Below are 22,755 nucleotides of genomic sequence, written 5' to 3'. Positions count from 1 at the left end.
ATATATATACACAACACATATATATACACATATATATATACATATATATATATATATACATATATATATAATTAGGGCTGGGCAACGATTAAAATATTTAATCGCGATTAATCACACTGATTAATCGCGATTAATCGCGATTAATCGCATTGTATTTACAAACTCCAAGAATGAATTCAAAAGTAGTGTAAAGAGCACTTTTATTTTAATGTTCTGCTGCCATATGAACAAAAGTGTTGTAACATTTGTAGCACTTATCAGTAACACATATTTAGTGTAAAGCTCAACTTAAACATGTAAAACAAAAAATAGCAATAATAATAAATTAAAGCTTATTGCCACTGACAGGGAATTCTCTTTATGGGGAAAAAATCTACCAAAAACAGGCAATTTCTGAGGGTAACAGCAGGGAGCAGCATTACCATTTTATGTTCAATACCAAAGTTTAACTTGGCAGTGGTTCCAACTAACTTGTTTCTGTCATATTCCATGCTGGAAGAACTTTAAACTGAAATGCTTGCTAACTCGATATGCTTGCGTTTATTTGACGTTGACACGCGGTTTTTTGTTGTTGCTTTCTCGCGCGCATATAGTGAATGGCAGGGGGAAAACAGGCAAAAATACATGGATACTTTGAAACGAGAAGCGACTTCACCGACGGCGTCGATGCAGACCCCCCCCGCTCCGCTCCGCACAAAACTTGTTCCGGCCGCCAACTCACCGCCTCGCCTCGCCTAAGCTAGCTCGCGGTACCTGCGGGAAACACCGCCTTCCGCATGTCAGCTGTGTTTTTTTCCGGCCAGCACCTTTCTTCCTCTTTGAATCTGAGGCTGGGCTGACAGCGAGGTTATTGGCGCATTATCGCCACCTACTGTTCTGATTCAAACCCCTACACCGCAGCAACAGACCTTCACAAAATAAAAGCATGTTTTATTTTGTGAATATATATATATATATATATATACACATATATATATACACATATACATATATATATATACACATATATACATATATACACATATATATATACACATATATATATACACATATATATACACATATATATATATATATATATATATATATATATATATATATATATATATATATATATATATATATATATATACACATACATATATATATACATATATATATACACACATATAAAAATTACAGAATAGCATCTCTGTGTCACTCTGAGCAAAATGTTGTTAGTGGCTAACGGTTAGCATGGTGGTAACTGGAAGTAGCCCTAGGAATGACTTAGAGACCCAGCCTTTGGCACACTTCCAGATTCTTGAGAAGGAGTGTTACCTGTCAAGTTTCACCCAGATCAACCCTTTACTTTTGGAGTAACGAGGTGTCAAATTCTCTCCGCCCCTTGCTGTTGGGAGGTCAAAGGTCGCACAAACACCATTGAAGGCTCGTTCTTCTCGGTACGACACCCTGAACAACATATCCAAGAGTCCGCTCTGTAGCACAACATCCTTACTAAGACCTGTTTTTTGCTGTCAAAGACAGCAGCTGAAAAAAGCGGGCCAAGAGCAAATAAAGCCTTCGGGGAAGGGTGTGTCTTTTTTTCCTATACCGGATATGAATGTTTCTTACAGACATGCTCAGTGCCGTTGGAAAGGGCACAATCACGCGATCGAAATAAGCCCAACTGCGTCTTCCTAACCCTCTCCGAAGCCCAACAGTGACCTAAAACCAGTCTGAGGAATAAATATTTAGAAAAATTAGTCATTGTTTGAAAAAAATAATATTTCACACTAACTGGAAAATGTGCATGGTCTGGTAATATTGTCATTGTTATACTCTGAAGTTTTTTTTTTGTTACTGTACATTGACAAACAAATAATTGTATAGTACTGATGCTTGTTTAAAATGGAATGCAAATAGGGAAGAACTGTACTATTTATAGATATAGAAACTAGTTGATAGGAAATAATGTTATACCAGTGCCAGGAATTTATTGGATAATGTTGCTGCTGGAAAAAGGGTGGGTTCAAAAATAAATGTATACTTTTACCCACTCCTTTGATTGTGTATTCTTATACTTTACTATTGTTCTTCTTTTGCTTGTTTTTTTAATGTATTATTTATAAATTTGTTTTCTTCTGAACTACGTTAAAAAAACTCGAACCAAACCAATGTGGGCATTGACCTGGCTGACTCTACTAATGCTGCCCTTGACCAATCCAAAGAAGGCCAGTTAGTTTTGCATACAGCTGCCTCCTACACAAACCTTCTCTACTTCACCCATCTTTTTAGGATCTTTGGTAATTTAATCCACTCCTGTTTCTTTCTTTCCTTCTTTTCAAGTCAGGAGGGGGCTGTTTGGATCTCTTCTTAATATATGAAAATATCAGATTGACCTAGTCCATTGTTGTACTGTCCTAGCTGCGGCCACGAAGGGTCTATGTGCCTGTGCAGCAACACAACTGAATTTTACAAGATAGAAAAGAAAAAACAGACCACCGGCCAGTCTGGCTGGAAACTGAAAACAAATGTTTTAAACATGTTGGGTAAGACTACAGGAGCAATAATTTCTTTTAATATGATCTTTCAGAATTTAATTGAACTCCCTGATAAAAAAAAAAAAAACTTTTTAAATTTTACTGAATTATATCAATTACAGTACAGTTACATGAGAGAATGATTGTAAATCTAATCAAGTTTGGTGCAAATAAATCGTCATAACCTTACTTTTGTTGCCATAGTCCTGTTTAGAAATGGCAGTTATGACAGACAACAAACAAATGAAACTGACACTTTCATGGAAAGAACATGGCAAGTTTTAAGGGAAGAAATAGGTAAACGAGACAAACCTGTACTGTAACCTTGGCCATAGAAATATTGCAAAGGTATTTTATTGGTCTTAAGTGTCTCCTTAAGTATGTCTCCAAGAAACAAACTGAGACAGACACTCAAAACGAGACACTCAAGCAAGCTGGGTGCACTCCCATAGTAACGTTCCTTCACGGAGGCCTGCCCTATCCACCCCACTCCTCGCTGTGATCCATTGTCAGGCCGTGGGTGTCTGGTCTTAGAATATTTTATGTTTTATTGTAGGTTTGGGTTCATATGATTTGGTAATGTTGTATTGCAGACATATAAACAAAGCTACTTGTATTCAAGAGTTACTTAATGTGCGTCCGGAAGCTGGATGCTTTCAGGGGAAGTCTGACAAAGGAATATCTCTCTATTAAAGGGTATATAGGGATGTTTATAAAAAAAGACCAAAAAAACACGTTTGATCATGATAATATAAGGTTATATACAACAAGCCTCTATCTTGATAGTCCTTTTTGAACAGAAAAATAATTCGCTCTTGGGCACGATTAACAAATATAACCAGACGTAGTGATATCTACCGACAGTATCGCAGAACTATCATAATGCCGATTTGCTTAATTTATAAATCAATGGTAAACAATGCCGGATCAAGCCTGACCCTCTCCAATGCCTCACAATGAAGCGGCAGCTAGGCATGATCGAAGACCAATTGTTACTAATCAAATACACCGATCTACAAAAACTTATAGAGTTTTTGTTTACTCATATCAGAACATTTACTCATGACAATCAACTCTGCGGTCACATCCGAGCCTCGGCAGGTTTAGTGTCTGCTTCAGTGAACGTCAACAGTCATTATGTATTCCCAGCAACATTCCATAAAAGTTTAAACTGGTGTTGTTTTGCATCTTTGGTGTAAACCCTGCCTTCAGTGAAACACCCACCAGAAGGATTGCAGCGTCCCTATTGTAAATTTAGCTTTCAGCACCGCCTGAAACCAGAGGAACAGCCAATCCACCACCTGTCTGGATGTCAACTCATGACAATCCTGGGTCAGACTAGTCGTTTTGTCTGCAAACTTCAGCTGTTTTCCGCAGATGTGCATTCATTCATTTACAGAGAGAAAAGTAGAGGGGACAGAACACACCCCTGGGGTCACCGGTGTTGATTTATCTTGGGCGAGAGAAGATGCTCCCTGCCTTCACCTGCTGCTGGCAGTCTGTAGGAGGATGGTCATCAACTGGAGGGTAAAGAAGCACTGTGAGCTGGCGGATGTCAGGGTTGACCATGTTTATCAGCGTTGACCATGTTGAAGGTCAGGCGGTCTACAAAGGGGATCCTGCCGTATGTCCCTGGTTGGTCGAGGTGGCACAGGATAAAGTATAGACCCAAACTGACAGCATCCTCTGCCGACACAGCAGGGGGTCCAACAGGGGCCTGTGATGTCTTTCATAATTGTTGGTTACAGGACTACTAACTCGTTCCGTCAACATCGCTTTAAAGTTGATGGTTGGAGAGTGTTTTAAGCAGGTAGATGATGTACCTGATTAAGCCCCAACACTGACAACTAAATTAATAATAATAGTAATAAATTTTATTTAAAAGGCGCCTTTCTAGACACTCAAGGTCACCGTACAGAAAAAAACAGGGTAAAAAACAGAATGTCAGAAACAAAAATCAAGACAAAAAACATTTAAAAAATACCGAGGCTGGGACAGGGAAATTGATAATTAAAGAGAATAGGCAGTCTTAAACAAATGAGTTTTGAGTTGTGATTTAAAATGGAGAAGTGAGTCCGTGTTTCTAAGTAGGGGTGGTAGAGAGTTCCAGAGGTGGGGGGCAGAGCGGCTGAATGCTCTGCTCCCCATGGTGGTGAGACGGGCGGGAGGGACAGACAGGTGTAAAGCAGATGAGGATCTAAGAGCACGGGAGGGCGTGGGAATGTGCAGGAGGCCTGACAGATATGGGGGGCCTAGGTGGTGAAGGGCCTTGAATGTCACCATGAGAATTTTATATTGAATGCGGAATTGCACGGGGAGCCAGTGAAGCTGTTGGAGGACCGGGGTGATGTGGTGGATAGAGGGAGTTCTTGTTATGATGCAAGCAGCTGAGTTCTGGACCAGTTGTAGTTTATGGAGTGATTTCTGAGGAAGGCCAAAGAGGAGAGAGTTGCAGTAATCCAGTCGGGAGGTGACAAGGCTGTGCACAAGTATGGCAGCAGTGTGTGAGGTAAGGGAGGGACGGAGGCAGTTGATGTTTCTTAAGTGAAAGTAGGCAGACCGGGTAATGTTATTGATATGGGATTAAAAAGATAGGGTGCTATCGAGGATGACACCCAGACTCTTAACCTGGGGGGAGGGGGAGATGGAGGAACTGTCAATAATAAGTGGGAAATTGTCGGTTTTGGAAAGAGTTGATTTGGTGCCGATGAGGAGAACCTCAGTTTTACTACTGTTTAATTAAAGGAAGTTGTTAGTGAACCAGGCTTTTATTTCACAGATGCAATTTGTGAGGGAGGTGGGGGGAAGAGAGGACGATGGTTGCGTGGAGAGGTAGAGCTGGGTGTCATCAGCATAGCAATGGAATTAGATGTTAAATTTGCGGAAGATATTGCCAAGGGGAAGGAGGTAGATGATGAAGAGGAGGGGCCCCGAGTACAGAGCCCTGGGGCACGCCTGAGGTGACGGGGTGGATTTGAGGGTCTTCAGTTGAATATACTGAGAGCGGTCAGAGAAGTAGGAAATAAACCAGTCCAACGGAGTGTTAGTGATGCCAATGGAAGAAAGCCTACTGAGGAGAGTGGTGTGACAGATGGTGTCAAAGGCTGCACTCAGGTCGAGGAGGATGAGGATGGTGAGTAGTCCAGAATCAGATGCCATGAGGAGGTCATTGGTGATTTTGTGCTGTTTCAGTGCTATGGAGTGGCCGAAAACCAGACTGAAATTCTTCATACAGGCTGTTGGCAGATAGGTGAGTATGGAGCTGGGAGGCAACTGTTTTTTCAAGAATTTTGGAAATGAAGGGTAAATTGGAGATAGGACGGAGGTTGTTGAAGTTGATCTGGTCGGCACCAGGTTTTTTTTTTTACAATCGGGGTGATGGCAGCAGTTTTGAGAGGTGTAGGGACAGTTCCAGTGGTGAGGAAGGGGTGGATGATAGCGGAGATGAGGGGAACATAAGTCACACGAAGTAAGCTTTGGCCTTTATAAGAAATAAGTCATGAACCATTAACCTTAACATTGCATATTCACACTATATTGTCTAGACATGTGTCAAACTCAAGGTCCGCGGGCTGAATACAGCAAAATATCTGGCCCTCAAGAGCCGAAAAAGAACATTTGAGAACAACATGCAACAACACAACATCTGAGCAGGCGTAGGGAGGATCGGGGTCTTTTCCACACCCCCGTTCTCCGATTGCGGCATGGAGTCTGGGGCCTGTAGGAGGAGCGGGCCACCGGGTCTGGGGTCTTGGCGGGGGGTTACTGTGGGGCGCTAGCGGCTTGCCGGGACTGACGCCTCTGCTCTCCCCAGAAAGGGGGGGGGGGGGGGGGGGGTGGCTAGGATAAGGTGGGGGAGGGAGTGGGTTTATTAGGTATTTAGGGAGTGAGGGGGGTTCTGGTTGGGTGGCCCGTACGGGTCATGTTGGCCCCCTCCCTGAGGGGCCTGGGCCGGGGGGCGTCTGGTCGGGGGGCGGGATCGGGGGTCGGGCACATGCAGGCGGATAGTTGGATTGTGGTGTGGTGCCCCCCCCACTTGGGATTGTTGGATGTGAGCGTTATGTGCTAATGTGTGTACAGCGTCGTTTTTATTCTTTTATTTATTTTTGTAAGTATGTGTGTGCTGAGTAGGACACTAGGGTGGGATGGTGTGAATGAGTTTTTTTTTTTTTTTTGCCAGGTTCGGGTCCGGTCCGCTCCCTCTCCCTCTCCCTCTCCCGAGAACATCTCAAGTCTCCGCTAGGTGCGGAGCCCATCCCCCCACGTCCTGCCCCCCTCCGCTGGCTGGCGCCTTGGCTGCTGGCGCATTGGCGGCCCTCGAGTTTGGGGCGGGTTTCCGGGTGGGTGACGGCCCATTCCTGGTGGCTGCTTCGTGGGGCCTGGCCCCCCGGGTGCTTGTGGGGCGCCTCTGGGGGCTTCGGCATTGCGGTGGCTGGGGGATTTCCTCTGGGTCATCTCTCCTCTTCCCTTGGGGGGGTTGCAGATTTCCTGTGTTGGCCGCTCTTGGGCGCTCTGCTTTGGGGGCCCCTTTGGGAGTCCAGGGTATGGGTCCCCTGGCGCCTGCCTCGGTGCTCGGGGAAGGCTGGCCTTTGGTTCTTCACAACCACTATTGAGCAATTTCCTTCTGGATAAATTTCACATACACAAGTGCACCCTCACACCCACAGGTGCTGGGTTTCAGGTTCAAGTGTTCACTTATATAAAGAAAGCCCGTAATTTATTTATCTAGTTATTTATTTATCTTTCACTTTCGTATCAGTTTACACGTCAGCTTAAATAATAATACATAATAATACATATGATTTAGCAATGGTATCCAGGTGTTACTCTATTGTATTTGTTACACTATGTCTGTTGGTTGTGCTTTCCTTTTTACATCTCTCTTTTCAGGCGATGAAGCAGACGGAGGACGTTCCATCATTCTTTCCCCTTTTATCTCTTCTTTCTTTCACCTCTTCTATTTCTTTTTTTTCTCTTTTTCTGTTCTTCCTTTACTCTCCTACTTTGCCATTGTAGTGTCCACATAATTTGAAATTCTCCCCGCAGGAATCACAATAAAACTATGCATAAATCTAATTGCTCCACTTGTGAAACTAAAATCTATTGAGCTCTATTTGGCATTAAGACATCAATTCTTATTGCCACATTGCTAGACAGGACACTGGGAGAAAAAAAAAAGAGCCAAAAAAGGCATCATGTCATACGATAGAGGCATATATCCTTTTAAATTGTATAAAGTGGCTAAAACTGTGCCTACTGTAGCAAATGCTGAGTTTTTTAAAATTGTGTACTAACCACAGACCATATACGTAGATGCCTCAGGTTTGCACGTCGACGTCACCACCATATTGTATATGGCAGAAAGTAGGGAACGCCTATGTTCCCTGTGTATATGTTTTAAATATTCAGATAAAAAGATATAGATGGAGCTTGCATATACTTACTTATACTTAAAAAAATAGAGATTAATTGATAGAGATTGGCTTTTGATCGATGTTTTGATCCATGTGCATATGTAGATTTTAAAGTATTCTAAAAAAATAGGTGTGTGTTTATATATAAGTATAGAGCGAGGGAGAGAGACAGATAAAGGGAGAGAGAAATATATATGTGTGTGTCTGTGTCATGAATATAAAAATCAATTGGTTAAATCTAAACATTGTGGTCTTCATTATTTCATAAGACCGTGTGAACCTTTTAAGATCTGGTATAGACACAGTTTAGCAACAAACATTTTGGGGGAGTATTAAAGAGAAAAAATTACTAATATGAAAAAAACGTCATATGAGAATTAAAGGCATACTATGCAACATTTTTCAGTTAATTAATGTGTTCCATACCGTTTTGGATGATTAAATGAGTCAACTCAGGTCGAACAAAGGTTTTCTCGGCCGCCCTGGTGGTCTGTGGGGGAAATACCATACTTGCAATTGCAAGAGCCCTCGGCCCGCACCCACAGGCTCAGAAGTCTCGTGCAAGACCGCGAGAGTCGGTCTTGCTTTACGGCGAGAACTCCATGTGTTTTTGCCCTGCCATTCACTATATGCACGCGCGACAGCAACAAAGAACCGCGTGTTAACGTCAAATAAACATGCAAGCAAATCGCGTTTTTTTATTATTATTTTATTTATTTATTTATTTTTTGAATGTTGGCGAGGCGGCAGCGCTATTTTGGCGAGGCGGCCGCCTCGCCGAAATAGCGCTGCGGGAAACCCTGATATTCATACTTTTACTGTGTTAGACATCGTTTGTACTGCCGTTTTTTCACCTTTTCGTTGCGTACGCCTGTCTGCTAAACTCAAAACAACCGCGCCTGGTTTGACGGAGAAACCAGAACAGCTGAGCATCTTTATGACAGTGCACTTTTACTTTCGCCCTCTAGGGGAAGCCTCGCTGGAAAATCAACCCCGGTTGCATAGTATACCTTTAAGGGGGAACATTTCCAGAATAGTCACAGTTTGCAGAACTATTTTAGTCCTGGTGTAATAGGGCCAGGTTAGATTCTTATAATTATTTTTATTTTATAGAATAAAGCCAAAGGGATACGAAAATAAACTCCTAATTTTACAAAAATAAAAATATTACGGATATAAAGTATATTCTGAGATTAAAGTCCCTCAGATACTGTTTAAGTGACTGATTCTAACAGCAGATTTGCCACATTCAACATGGCGGACGCTCTGACGCATCCGCAACATAGGCGGAACCCGCCCAACGAGGCGTCTATGTATATAATGTCTATGGTACTAACAGCATCCAGTCAGTTTTCACACAACACATTAAAACAACCCAGTAATGTCCAAAAAGAGAAAAAGTGATGAAGAATTATGTTGAGTTGATGAGAATGATGAGTTTAAAGTGTAACTCACTCCATTATGAACTTTCTTTGCAGATAAACTGTATAAAACAGTGCTTAAGGTTGCTACTTTATGTTACTGTGCACGTCGCATAAAAGTAGCAAAGTAGCACGCAACCCTTTTATTAACTTCATAATGTCAAAGTGGCCCAACAGAATTTAGTTTGACACCCCTGGTTTAGACTGTAAAAGTCCCCTCATTGGGATGAAAAATCAAGACAGAACAAGGTAAATTGTATGCTTACCTCTCTTTCCAGTTAGTGCAAACTGGATTGCATTTCCTCCCACACCGCAGAAGGCATCTATCACCAGATGAGAGTCAGAAAAGCTCTGTTTAACCCTGACGGCAATGTGCTCAGCAATTTTTTCTGGTGTCACAGAAAACCAGCCCTCTGCAACAGAGAATAAATATTATAAAGGCTTTTTTCTCATAGGAAACTATGTTGTGCTTGGTGTGAGTTAGGGTTGGTAGGGTTAGTGGGGATAGGGTTAGTAGAGTGACCAAAGAGTCTTGATGACAAAATGTATGCAGCAAACAATGGTATGTTGGTCCATGACATGTATGAAGTTTGTACCTGAACAGTGTGAATGTCACATTAACAAAAGAGCAATATGACTTCCTGTTGTGTTGCATAGACACTTTGTTACATTTATTGTTAAATGTGTAATTTCCTAGAATTGAAAACATTAATCATAGATACTCTTTATTGCCAAAAGTATTCACTCACATGCCTTGACAAATGAACCTAAATGACATCCAATTCTTAATCCATGCGGTTCAATATAATTTTGGTCCACCCTTTGAAGCTATAACAAAGCTGGGTTGAAGTCAGGAATCTGTGAAGGCCGGTCAAAGCCATCCAACCCAAACCCTCTCGACCATGTATTCATGGACCTCATTTTGTGCACTGGTGCAGTTATGTTGGGAGAAGAAGGGGCCACCTCCAAACTGTTCCCACAAAGTTGGGAGCATGAAATTGTCCAAAATTAATTTTCAGCAAAAAAATGGAATTGAGAATCAAGACCTGCAGAGGGAACGTAGCCAGAGAGGCAAAGCCCAGCACCTAAAAAAACGACTCCATACAAGTATTACCCTCCACCAAGCTTTACACTTAGCATAACACAGTCACAGTACCATTCTCCTGGCAACTACCAAAATCAGACTCATCAAATTGCCAGAGGGTTTGTCACTCCAGAGAATGCACCTTTGCTGCCCTAGAGTCCAGTGGTGGTGTTCTTACATCCGTTGCATTGCATTTGGTGATGTATAGCTTGGTCACAGCTACTCAGCCAAGGAAACCCATACCATGAAGCTCTCTATGCATTGTTCTTGAAGTATTCTCAAGGTCAAATGAAGTTTTACGGTCTGTAGCGATCGACTCTGCAGAAAGTTGGTGACCTCTGTGCACTCAGTATTTGCTGTTCCCCATGAGCTTACCTCATATTCACCTTTTCCAGTACCAACTTTGGGCGGTTTGCTTCAGTATGTTTAGGCCTTCCCATTATTAACGTTTTTTTGTGTACCTATTTCTAGTCGCCAAAGAAATAAGAAGTTATTAATGGAGTTCCGAAGTGATGGCCGCCGAGGGCTACCAGAGGGCAACACAACAACGCCGCTGGGTGAAGATGAAGAGAATTAAGAGTGATTTCCGCTCCATTAAGGACTCCATTAAGGCGATGTGACCCAAAGGAAATGGAAATGGTTCAACCAAACGGACTCAATATACGGGAGCTGACAACGAGCAATGGGAGGGAGTCTCCACGTTGGCCACCGTGGTGTTGGTTTTCTGAATGACGGTGTGTATTTTACTCGAAAAATGATCTGTTACCTGTCATTATCACCACAAATCTAATGTTTGTGTGAACAAATACTAACCAGAAGCCAGGTTCTGCAAAAGGACAAGAGGCTAGTTATCCCCCATATAAGCTCTGTGCTCTGTTCATAGTTCCCCTGCGTTGTCCCTAAAATGTGGTCTCATTCACTGTTGTGCGAGCACTGAAGATTTGTTTTTTACTTATTTGTTTTATTCCAGAAGATTTTTTCAGGCAGACCAGGAAATAAAACGACCTCAAGTATATGGACAAACCATTCCGGATCTTAGAAGAATACAGCCCTGAGGTGGTTAACTAATGGAGAGAAAATAAATCGCTGATGTCGGACCTGTACAAGTTGTGTCTGAAACCTTCACTCCAGTATCCAGCGCAACTACGCACCACCAAATCCAATGGCATACATCTCATGTTCAGCTCTGCAGCTGAAGCAGAGAGGTTTTTGGAAGATTTCAAGGCAAACTTAACTGTGTTGAAGCGGTTGAAGCATGGGACTTTTTGATAACTGTTACAGCTGTATATAGTTTCCTATGCTGGTTGCCCAACTTGTATGTACAGCCATGTTGTTGGTGTGTCAAAGTTATTATTTGCACATATTTTAAATGACAGGTTTAATAAGTTATCATTTAATAACTTTCATTTATTGGTGTTATTTTACTTGCTCATCCTGTGGTTAAGGAGTTTGAGGTAGAACATTTATGGAAGTGTGTAAGTTAGATAGAACAAATAGTACACATAACCTAACAGCTAGCTGGGGGTTAAGAGGGCTCCTGGGAGGGTTTTGGTGTTCCACTGTCAATGCTAAAGTACACATTTAGTACGTTTTATACTTGAACTGCCAGCCAAAAGTGGAGAAGAGTAATACCATTTTAGTGTTTTATTTATTTATTATAGTTAGATTTGTAATGGCTACTTCTGTTGATTTAGTCAGCTGGAATGTTAAAGGCCTGAACCACCCTGTCAAAAAAGAAGGTTCTCACCCATTTGAAAATATGAGTGCTAGTATAGCTTTTATTCAAGAAACTCATCTTAAAAATTCAGATAATGCCCATTTAAAATTTAGCGACTTTTACAGGGAAAAGCTAGATGTGTTGCAATATTGGTAAATACAGGGGTTCCTTTTATTCCTTCAACCCTGGCTTACTCTAATGGACGGTATGTAGTACTAACTGCATCACTTTTTAATCTTAATATTACATTAGCTAATCAACAGTCGACCTATGGCATTTCAAATATTTAGCGTTTTCTGCACCCACAAGAAAGACATTTATTTTTTCAAATATACAAACCTATAGCAAAATCAACATTTTTGTAAAGTTATGTGATTACTAACCTACTACTGTAATATCTGACCATGCACCCCTATTACTGACACTGAATATACCTGGCGTGGACTCTCCCTGTAAACTCTGGAGATTCAACTCTGTTTTGTTAAGTGATGAAAATTTCATAAAGTTAATTTCTGATCAAACTTCCTTGTTCTTAGAAATTAATATGACACCAGATGTCTCAATTTCGTCTGTATGGGAGGCTCAGTATGACTTATCTTCACGGTCAGGTGATATCCTTTAGTCCTAGAGACCTAGAGTCCTAGGGACCTGTCCCAAAGACCCGGGAGGTAATTTCCTCGCCAGGCAGCAGTATAGGCTAACTCTGTCTGGCAACAACGGATTGCCGGAATGAACTCAGAAGACCAGCAGACCAAGTAAGAATAAAGTTTCTTAAAGGGTTTAAGTCCTTAAGTGTTGTAGAGCTCGTAAAAATTAAAAGAAAAAGGGTTAGAGTCCGTGAGGAAATGTAAAAGGGGTGAGTCCCCAATAAAATAGGAAGAAAGTAGAGAAATAGGGTTAGAAGTCCCTAAAAAATAAAAGAATTGGGTTAGAGTCCCTGATTTTTAAGGAAATGGGTTAAAGTCCCTGATAAAACTCAAAGCAGAGCGCTAAAAAATGGGCACTTTACAAAGCAAACAAAATGATCCCAAAGGAGATGAAAAAAAAATGATCAAAGTAACTTAAAATACTAACATAAATGTTATGAAAGAAAAATATAAAATAGAAGGAACGTTGAAAGCAGATCAATGGAAAAATGTAGTATGTAGGTTATAAACAAGTGCTAGTACTAAAACAGGACCGAAAAAGCAAGAAAAATTAAAGAGCTGGAGATTGCAAGGTGTTGGTTAACTCAGTCACAAAATAAAAGACAAGGGATAGCAAACAAACTACAAATGAAGTAGTAAACATCTGTGCTGTCTGGGAACTATTAAATGCACTAAAAGAGAAACTGTATATTGTGTTAAACATAAATGGACAGCCTTTAACATTTTTATGCGATTCTGGAGCGTGCAAAACTTGTCTAAAAGATAATGTGGGCCTGAAGAAGTCAAATTCTGCAATTTGGGTTAAATCTACAAACAGGCCAACCAGCAGAGAGTTTATGTCCAGAAATACAGAAATAAAGGACATGCAAACAGGCAGAAAATGTTACGCGCAAGTAGCACCAAACTGCCCAATTAATTTGTTAGGCAGAGACTTAATGCAAAAACTAGGTATTGTAGTAGTCACCGTTGGAGGAGGGAAAGGAATGAGAGCTGTGCGTGTAGAAAATGTTCTCGCTGCACAACAACAACAACAGGGCCTCGTTTATTTTTTTTTTTGTGCCATTTGAGGAAGCGCTGCACAGAAAAGGGGAACTAGTGAACATAGCAAGACAAACCTTAACCGATCGAGAAGCAGAAATGTCCCGAGGAGATCTACATGTGACAAAGACCATTTGTGTTGAACCAGACCCAGACTATGCTAAACAATTTTTCACTTAAGGGCTGATCGTTGTGGCAACTCAAATATTATATACAGATGGGAAATTCTTCGCTGCAGCCTCGGTGCTCTTACCAACAGAAATGAGACCACCATAGCGCTTACCCTGGGTTCCACATTTATCATTGTTCTGTGCAAACAGTATTCAATGGAAAGATACAGGTCCCAAATTACAATTTGCTGCACAAACTACTGATTTTGGGCCATGTGACAAGATGACAGGTTGGGAATTTAGCCCAAACACCAAACTATACAAAAAACCTTATATCCTTGTGTTAAACACAGAAACTCGTGTGCATGATTTAACCTGAGAAGATGACCATTTTCTGTCACAGTCCGATGAAAGAGATTTAGAAGTAATACCTGAAACCCTCTGGGCTTTGGGGTCCCACAGATGTTGGATTAATTGCTACTATCGCACCAATAAAAATATTTCCAAAAGGTCTCAGTGGAGACCCAGAATAAAACAATACCGGCTTAAAAAGGAAGCACAGGAGAGGATAAAACCAGTGGTGGAGAATCTCTTAGCAGGAATAATAAGACCATGCCCTGACTCACCATGTAACATACCCATTTTTCCAGTTCAACAGGCAGAAGGAAAAAACTGGAGAATGATTCAAGACCTAAGAGCAATTAATGAAGCATTGCAGACAAGTGCTCCTCGTTTTTCTCAGTCATTGATCTAAGTAAAGCATTTTTCTCAGTGCCAATACACCCAGATTCACAGTTGTGGTTTGCATTTAAATTCGAGGGAAAAACTTACACATACACCAGACTGCCCCGAGGGTTTGTGGACAGTCCAACAATTTTTACCCAAGCTATTCTGACATGTTTAGAGAATTTCACCCCACCCTGTGGTAGTCAACTTTTGGTGTATGTAGATGATACATTACTCGCAGCAGAAATTGAAAAGGCGTGTAGAGAATATTATGTACAACTGCTACAACATATGTGTTGCAGCAGTTGTAAAACAAATTATGGCTTTTCTTGGATTATGTAGCTATTGCAGAGCATGGATCCCACATTTTGCGGAAAGAACCCAATTATTGTTGAATCTAATATATGACACACCGATGGCAATGTCAGACAAAATAAAGTGGACAGCTGAAGCGGAGCAACCATTTGCTGAATTAAAACAGGAACTGATGTCATCCACAGTCTTAGCTTTACCTAATTATGAGAAACCATTTTAACTGGATTATAACTCAGGACATTTACTGAATAAATAATAAACAAATTCTACCAAAATGTTTATTCCAAACATCAGCGATTTTGAGCCATGGGTCCTGCCATGTATTAACAGGACGGATGGTAGAGCTGGTAAAACAGCATTTCACTACCTATGGATTTAATGCATGCTCAAGAGATTTTTGTAAAGCATGTGTTATATGCATAAAGCATAATCCACAGGGTAACATGAGACCAAAAAGAGGCCGTTTTCCTGAACCCCAATATCCATTCCAGGCAGGCCAGCTGACAGCTTTGCTAGGGCCTGGGACAACGCAGTCTTTTTGGGCCCCCCCCTACACCTGCCGCCACCACATACACTGTTATAAGAATTATTATTCTGAAGTCACTATGGCCTCACACCACTTGGACAGATGAGGCCTGGAGACCTGATGTCTGTGTATAAGATCCACTGTTTTCTGATTGCAAGGCCAAATGCTGCAGCTGCTGAGGGATACTGATTGTTTACGATAGACTGTGTTTGTTTTGTCTCATGGGAAGGCCACGGTGCAGTATTAGGGGAAGCCCGAAAAGCGAGGCAGACAGAGACAGGGCAGACAGAGACTGCAGCGGAACCGTGGGGTGCGATTACTTTCCATCTATGTGAATCTCTGCTCTGTTTCTCAATAAAAGTGCTGGAACGTTATACCACCGTCTCGTCATTTAGTAAAGATGGGAACTCAGTTACTATTGTTTAATATTCCACCCAAAACTCCCATAACAATTTGGCGTAAACGAACAAGATCTCCGACCGACGAGCGAGGGAGTCCGGGGACAGGAGCTGCTTTGGCCGGCCCGGAGAGGTTATCCGGCCTCTGGTACCCCTAATGGATTTTCAAGGGATGTGGAGGAGCTCCTGGTCTCGGAGCGTCTCTGGGCGTCGGCGCGAAGATCCGAACCTTTCTTTCATGAGACGGTAAGGGGATTATTTTCCAGCTCTTTTAAAAACAAACGCAATTGGTCAAAAATGCTTGCAAGCTTTTAAATTTTAAACCCCATTTTAAAGTATACCTCAAGAAATTTTAAAATTTAAAACTGTAAACCTAAAAGGTAGTAAAAGTAAAAGCCGGTAGAAATAATGAATTATATTTAATCCTTAAGGCAAATAAAACAGGGTTCGCAATACCGAACGGTGACTAAGGTTTAAACATTAAACTAAAATTCAAAATTTAATTAGAATACGTTTTCAGCTGAAATACAGACTTTCCCACAAGGGGAGAGGAGGGGCAGAGTGATTTTCACCTGGAGAGCAGGTGACCGGCTGAGCAGTTTGCAGCTGGTCCATTAAAGTCCTCTTGTCTTGGGTTTGTGCAAGAGGCTGTCCACTTCTGTTGTGGATGAAAGCGGCAGGGATGCTTAAGTCCTTGACTGTTGCGAAGACGTTTGCAGCTTTGATAAGTGGGGACCCCGACCATTATACCAAAAAGCCGACCATCAGATGTGAGGCCTTTCATTTTAGTTGGTCGATCGTGCTAAGGACAAGTAGAAAATAATAATAAAAAACAAAAAAAGGATAAAATAAATAAAAACAAACAAAAAAAAAAGTCTGCAAGCAGAAGAGTCAGTGTAATGGGGGAAAGGCAGAGGTTTTTCAGGGTCAAGCCTAGCCCCAGGGTGAGACGTTCGATTTCATGCTGAAAAACGTAGGGGCCCAGACGCATGACATGCATAAATGATTTGAAATGATTTGATTAAACATGCAGATTTCTCACATAGGGATTATTATTATTACTATTATTTTATTTTATTGCAGTACTGCTACTAAATAATAAAAATAAAATTAAGAGAAAAAAGAAAAGCGATAAAAACAAGGAAACGGAAACGAAACTAAAAAGGCGTTGCACCGGGGAAGCGTTTACGTGGGGACCGATTAGGCACTTCCGTTGTGGATAAAATGGGTCTAAACTGCTAATAGCGACGTATAACTTTCAAAAATGGGTAAGCGTCCAAGTGTCTGCGAGACACAGAGTTGTATCCTTGCGGGACTGAAGCGTAAAACCGCGTGTGGACGAAGCATCGGGGGGTCGTAACCAGCGCACGCTCTCCGCCTTTTAAACTAAGCGGGAACTTAACGCGTTGAAAACATCTTTCGGCGTTGACGTTTAAAAAATTATGAAAAACATAGAACTATTTAAGATGGTGAAAAAGCAGGCCTGCACGTGTTTGTCTGTCTGAATGTCATCGTTTGTATGTAACCGTACGTATGTATGTATCTATGTAACTAAATGTTCGTCTGTGTGAATTAATTCGGGGGTAAAAGTAATGTTCATGGTTTCAGAATGTTCATTTGTTTTGGGAGAACTGCAGCTCCGTAATTCAAATGACATTTTAAGCATGGACTATGTTAACAATAGAGGTACAGTAAAAGAGAGATTTAAATAACAAAGTTTGTTTTTTTAACATTAAATATCAGGACCAAATTAAATTGATACACGGAGAGATTAACATGGCTTGAACAGAAATATTTCAGCTTTGTTAGAAATTGGAAATAAGCGTTACATAAGCTTGTTAAGTTTACTGTTTTACAAATTTAGGCTGAGATCCTATCACTTGTTTTTTAGCCCTAAAGTAATTTAAAATTACTGAGATCTCATTGCTTATAATAATAATGATTCATCACAAACCAGTCCAGTTGAAAGAAGTTTAGATATACAAGATTTTTGATTTAAATAGATGAGAAAAAACTGTGCTTTGAACAAACTGTATGGAACTAAATATGGTTGCTTTTCTAAGGGTTTTCTATTCATTTATTTTATTTATTTTTTACTTGGAATTTGAATGCAACTAATGAGAAATTTTGAAAAGCGTCAAAATATTAGAAGGCCACGTTACACGCGTCATCAGTAAAAAAAATCATCTGATTTTATTAGTTATGCTGCGCTGAGGCGAACCTCAGAGGGACAGTATAACCTGAGAAGGACAATAGATATGATAAACAAATCTGACCATGATGTAAACATCTGAATGTTTATGGCGAGGCTGGGTCTGTGTGTTGTGGCCTGGGGCACGAAAACTATGTCAGAGGGGGAAAAATAAAATAAAGCCAGCTTCTAAAGGGTTAAATTTTAATTCTAATCTTGGTTTGTTTTGGGTAGCCTTCTCAATGTGCTGAATTATGGGGAAAACTCTTATCATTTATAGAGAAACACTAGAAGCTCAAAAACTAAAAGGGAACAATCAATGCTTTAAAGTTTCACCCTTGACCAATTAGGTTTGATAAGGTATATATGAATAAAAGTATTACTAACAGCAAATACACATGGTCAAAGGACCAGAAGTATATCAAAAAGGTTTGTAATAAGTCAAAAACCTATGTCATATTGGAAAAGACATAATTGTGCTCCTTGGAAAACAATTTTGTTTTAATTTTGTTTGGTTAATTTCTTTCGTTTTTTTGTTTTCTTTCTTTTGGAGGTGTTTTGAACAGAGTTTCAAAGGAAAGGGGAAGAATAGAAACCTTCCCAGGATCAGAGAAAAAAAAGGGAAAAACATCACGTTAAACGGACGCTAAGGGGACCAGGGTTTTAACTGCATGCTATTAACACTCTTGTTTTTTCTCTGAGTTATTGCTTTCAGATTAAAGGAGACGCCACCTTTCTGCCAACAGGAGACTCTGAAAAGACAGTGCTAGCAGTGCGGTAAGGAGTTATAATCAGATTTGGACACTAAATTATACTTAGTTTTAACCAAGTTATGCCAGACCTTCCAGCAGGAAAGGTGGTGTCTTAAAAATGTTTGTTGCTTTCTGCTATTAACAGCTCTATCTTTCTGTTTCTTTTCTTTGCAAAGAAACCTGGTCAATATGATGGGATTGTGCTAACATAGAGATTTAGTCTCATTTTAGACGTTCTCAGATGCGAGAGAATGCAGAAACAGTGCCGCAGTGCCATGGGGGCTGATCCTTGGGACAAGGACTAAAGGTGATGTCGTTGACTTCAGCCTGATCCAGTTTTGAGTTTTATTTTGTCAGAGACAATGTTTTATTTTTATTTTTTTTTATCCTTTTGTTTCCTTTATGTTTGTCGTGTTAGAGGGAACACTGTAGTTAAAATGTTTGTGACTGTTTTGCTGTAATTTCTTTTCAACCTATGGAGCGTTTCTTTGGCAAAAAATGCTGGCAGAATTCCTTCTGTTTGCAGGCGTGAGGACTGGAGGATGGACTCTTGATGAGAAGGAGAATGTTGGGCTGCTGAATTTAGACATTGGACTGGAAAAGGACATTGAAGGACTATGACTGAGGCATCAGACAACCTTCGACAACAAACAGATGAGTTCTGCAGACACGACTTCATGCATTTCACTTCAGATTTTGTTGTACACAATTAAAACAAAACACACATTACGAAACACATTAAGATTATGTAAAGGTGAAAACTTTTAAAGAAGTAACTTGATGGAATCATAGAGCAACTTAATAAATTAAGTGGGTATTATATCAACAGTTAAATAAATAAATGAATTAATTAGTTTTCACTATATAAGTAGAGTAATCTGAACTTTTAAATAGCATTTCATTTAATGAACATCTTAGAGTAAGCTGATTTCTGCTACTCTGGCAGGCATCAATAAAACACAAAGAAAAGGTTACTGGCTAAAATGGGTAATGTTGCAATAAAATTAGCATAATGACACATCCTACTAACTAACATGGGTAAATTTAGGATTAAAGCATCAGTGTAAAATGGGTACAATATTTATGGAGATTTAATATCTTTCAACTAGAACACAAATATCTCAATAGTCTTTTTAACCAGTTAAACATCCTAAGAGAAAAACACATAACACGGGGTTTTAGCTAATTGTTAACCTGAGGGCTTTTAGATCGGGATAATTTAATGGTTATTGTCTTACATACAAAAAAATAAGTAAGATTAATTTTAATTAGATTAGATTATGGGGACATTTTGGATCTGGTCAGGATGGTTGGGGGGCTGTGATGATAAAAGGGTAACAGCTTGAAGGTGATATCAATGAATGAAGGTTTTCTCTGAGGAACATCAAAGCAGCAAATACATCCCACATTGGAAGTCCTGCTGTGTAAAGAACATCTTGAATGGGACATAAGGTGAGATTCTTACAATGAGAGACGTTCCACACAGGGGGGTGTGGAGACCCCTGGGGCATGGCACCCAGGACGAGCTGCTGTGGTCTGGAGCTGTTGTAACCTTGACACAGCTGGTGGAACCAGGCTGGAACCAAGGGAGACGATGAGGTGGTCCCACAGGTCACCTGACACCTGACACTGACTGTAAAGGGTTCTGGGTTTTCAGGGTTGCTGAAAACAGAAAGCTTCAGAGAACCTTAACCTTTCCTGACCAGGCACTCAGAATACATAGATCATAGATCAGATTGCAGAGGCCTAGACAAATAGGAACGCAGAGACGCGTTCACCCAAGAACTTCTTAATAAAAGTCCTTAATCCTCAGTTTAAGAAAATAAATAATCACATGTATGGTTTACTTTATTTTAGGATTAATTTGGGAACTAATTCTGATTTGCTTAAGTAGCTTTAGTTGTTCTACAATGTTAGAGCGTTTTCAAAAGCTCCTGTTCTCTCTCGTTGCTTTGTTTGTAGAACCATGGCGTCCTTGAACAGTAACAGCATGGTGTAAATATTTTGTCTTTTCGGTGCAGAACAGCACCTCGCTTTCTTTAAAAAAAAAAAAAAAAAAAAAAAAGAGAGAGAGGGAAAAGGCTTTCACATGGAAAGGCTTTCTTTTTCTCAGTTGGGTTTTCAAAATAAATGGGAAATGTCATGAAACGAATATGTTGATGAAATTATGTTGCAGAGAACTTCAACTGTCAGACAACAACAGTTAAGACACACATTAAAAGCATTCTGTTAAGAATTATTATGAATTTACTGCAGATACACTTGAACTTAAAGATTACTATTTTAATTAATAATTAAAATTGCAGAATTCTGAAAGCTAAATAATTGTGCACAGAAATATCTTGAATGTGAAAGTGCTTGAAGAATGTTTTAATAAATGACACATGAAAGGGGTTTTGATAAGAACACTAATTACACCTTGTTTCTGTTCTCTAGTGGGAACAAGGACTCGTGTCTGCAGACCATCTTCACAAAGTGTTTTATTAGAAAGAAATGCAAAATAAAATGCTCAGTGCCCATCCAGAACTGAACACTTATTACCATCCAGCTCAATCGTCCAGCCTACGTGGAGGAACCAGAAGAGGACTGGGGATGAAGAAGCCAGAGAACTCTGATTCCTTATTCTTCAACGGGAGGAGTTGCCTGAAGAGACACTAAGCGCGATTAGATTCATTTCTGCCTTGTGCCTGAATGGCCTGAAGGCTTTCTTAACTTTGCGTTCTTGACGTTTAGGACTCTTCTCATATATTGTGTTGCTGTTTGTTTAACTGCTCTGTTCCACTGACTCACATGTTTGATTTTTTTGTGTTATGAGATCTACACTTTAATATTACATCATGTTGATCAATATGGTTTTATGGTAAAAAATGGAAACTGTTTGCTTCAGACACACAAGGATCTATGGTTTATGCACCTTTTGATTTGCTATAGGAAGAACCAGGATCGGATTGGCTCTAAAGACCCTTTTAATATTAGCTGGTAATGTTAACACTTAGATTCAATACAGGGTTTTCAGGCTCAGATTGGCCGAGAGCAGATCTCCCTGGGAGGGGGCCTTGCAGTTTTTACTGCCCCCTAGGGGTAGCGTTTTCTGGAGGTTCCCCTGCACGCACTGAACCTCTCCTGCCTTTGCTCCTGGTGTTGTAAGTTTGGAGTGGTGGATTATTGTCCATCGTAGGGGTGAGTGGAGAAAGGAGTAGGAGGGTATTCAGGGTGGGTAAAGAGTAGACGGATTCGACCTTGGTTAATGAACAGGGTTTAGCTTACCATAGTCTAATGTAATTTTAAAATAATGTGCGCATAGGTACCTAAAACAGGCCTTACCTAATTAGATGAATCCTAAATTGTGGACAAAAGCTAAATCTTTGATCTTGTGTGTTAAACCTCTTTGAAGCATTCATGTTGATCTGTATTAAAAGTTCCAGCACTACCCGGTTCCAACACGGGAACCCTTTGGGTCCCACTTTACGAGTTTACAGAAATGGTTCCTCTGTGCTTTGTTCACATTTTCAAGTGATGGGTCATCTTGTTTTGACTTGATGCCGACGACGCCATCATCAAAAAAAAAAAAAAAAAAAAAGAGAGGAATGTTATAAGAATTATTATTCTGAAGTCACTATGGCCTCACACCACTCGGACAGATGAGGCCTGGAGACCTGATGTCTGTGTATAAGATCCACTGTTTTCTGATAGCAAGGCCAAATGCTGCAGCTGCTGAGGGATACTGATTGTTTACGATAGACTGTCTTTGTTTTGTCTCATGGGAAGGCCACGGTGCAGTATTAGGGGAAGCCCGAAAAGCGAGGCAGACAGAGACAGGGCAGACAGAGACTGCAGCGGAACCGTGGGGTGCGATTACTTTCCATCTATGTGAATCTCTGCTCTGTTTCTCAA

The 22,755-nt window shown here is 40.5% G+C and overlaps 1 protein-coding gene across 1 annotated transcript in view; it reads right to left on the bottom strand.

The window, feature by feature from the left end:
• Window positions 1-1,186: 1,186 nt before the first annotated feature.
• Window positions 1,187-22,755, bottom strand: part of LOC105922322 (trimethylguanosine synthase) — a 351,997-nt gene continuing 330,428 nt past the window's right edge. Inside the window, exons 8-9 of the mRNA XM_036134309.1 lie at window positions 9,624-9,770; window positions 1,187-4,042 (exon numbers count right to left, since the gene is read on the bottom strand). Of these exons, the coding sequence (XP_035990202.1) occupies window positions 3,972-4,042; window positions 9,624-9,770 (218 nt within the window). The 3' untranslated portion in view covers window positions 1,187-3,971. The remainder of the gene's footprint in view (window positions 4,043-9,623; window positions 9,771-22,755) is intronic.

This window comes from Fundulus heteroclitus, unplaced genomic scaffold, assembly GCF_011125445.2.
Source record: "Fundulus heteroclitus isolate FHET01 unplaced genomic scaffold, MU-UCD_Fhet_4.1 scaffold_79, whole genome shotgun sequence".
Classification (NCBI taxonomy): Eukaryota; Metazoa; Chordata; class Actinopteri; order Cyprinodontiformes; family Fundulidae; genus Fundulus; species Fundulus heteroclitus.
This window is presented reverse-complemented; position numbering and strand designations above follow the sequence as displayed.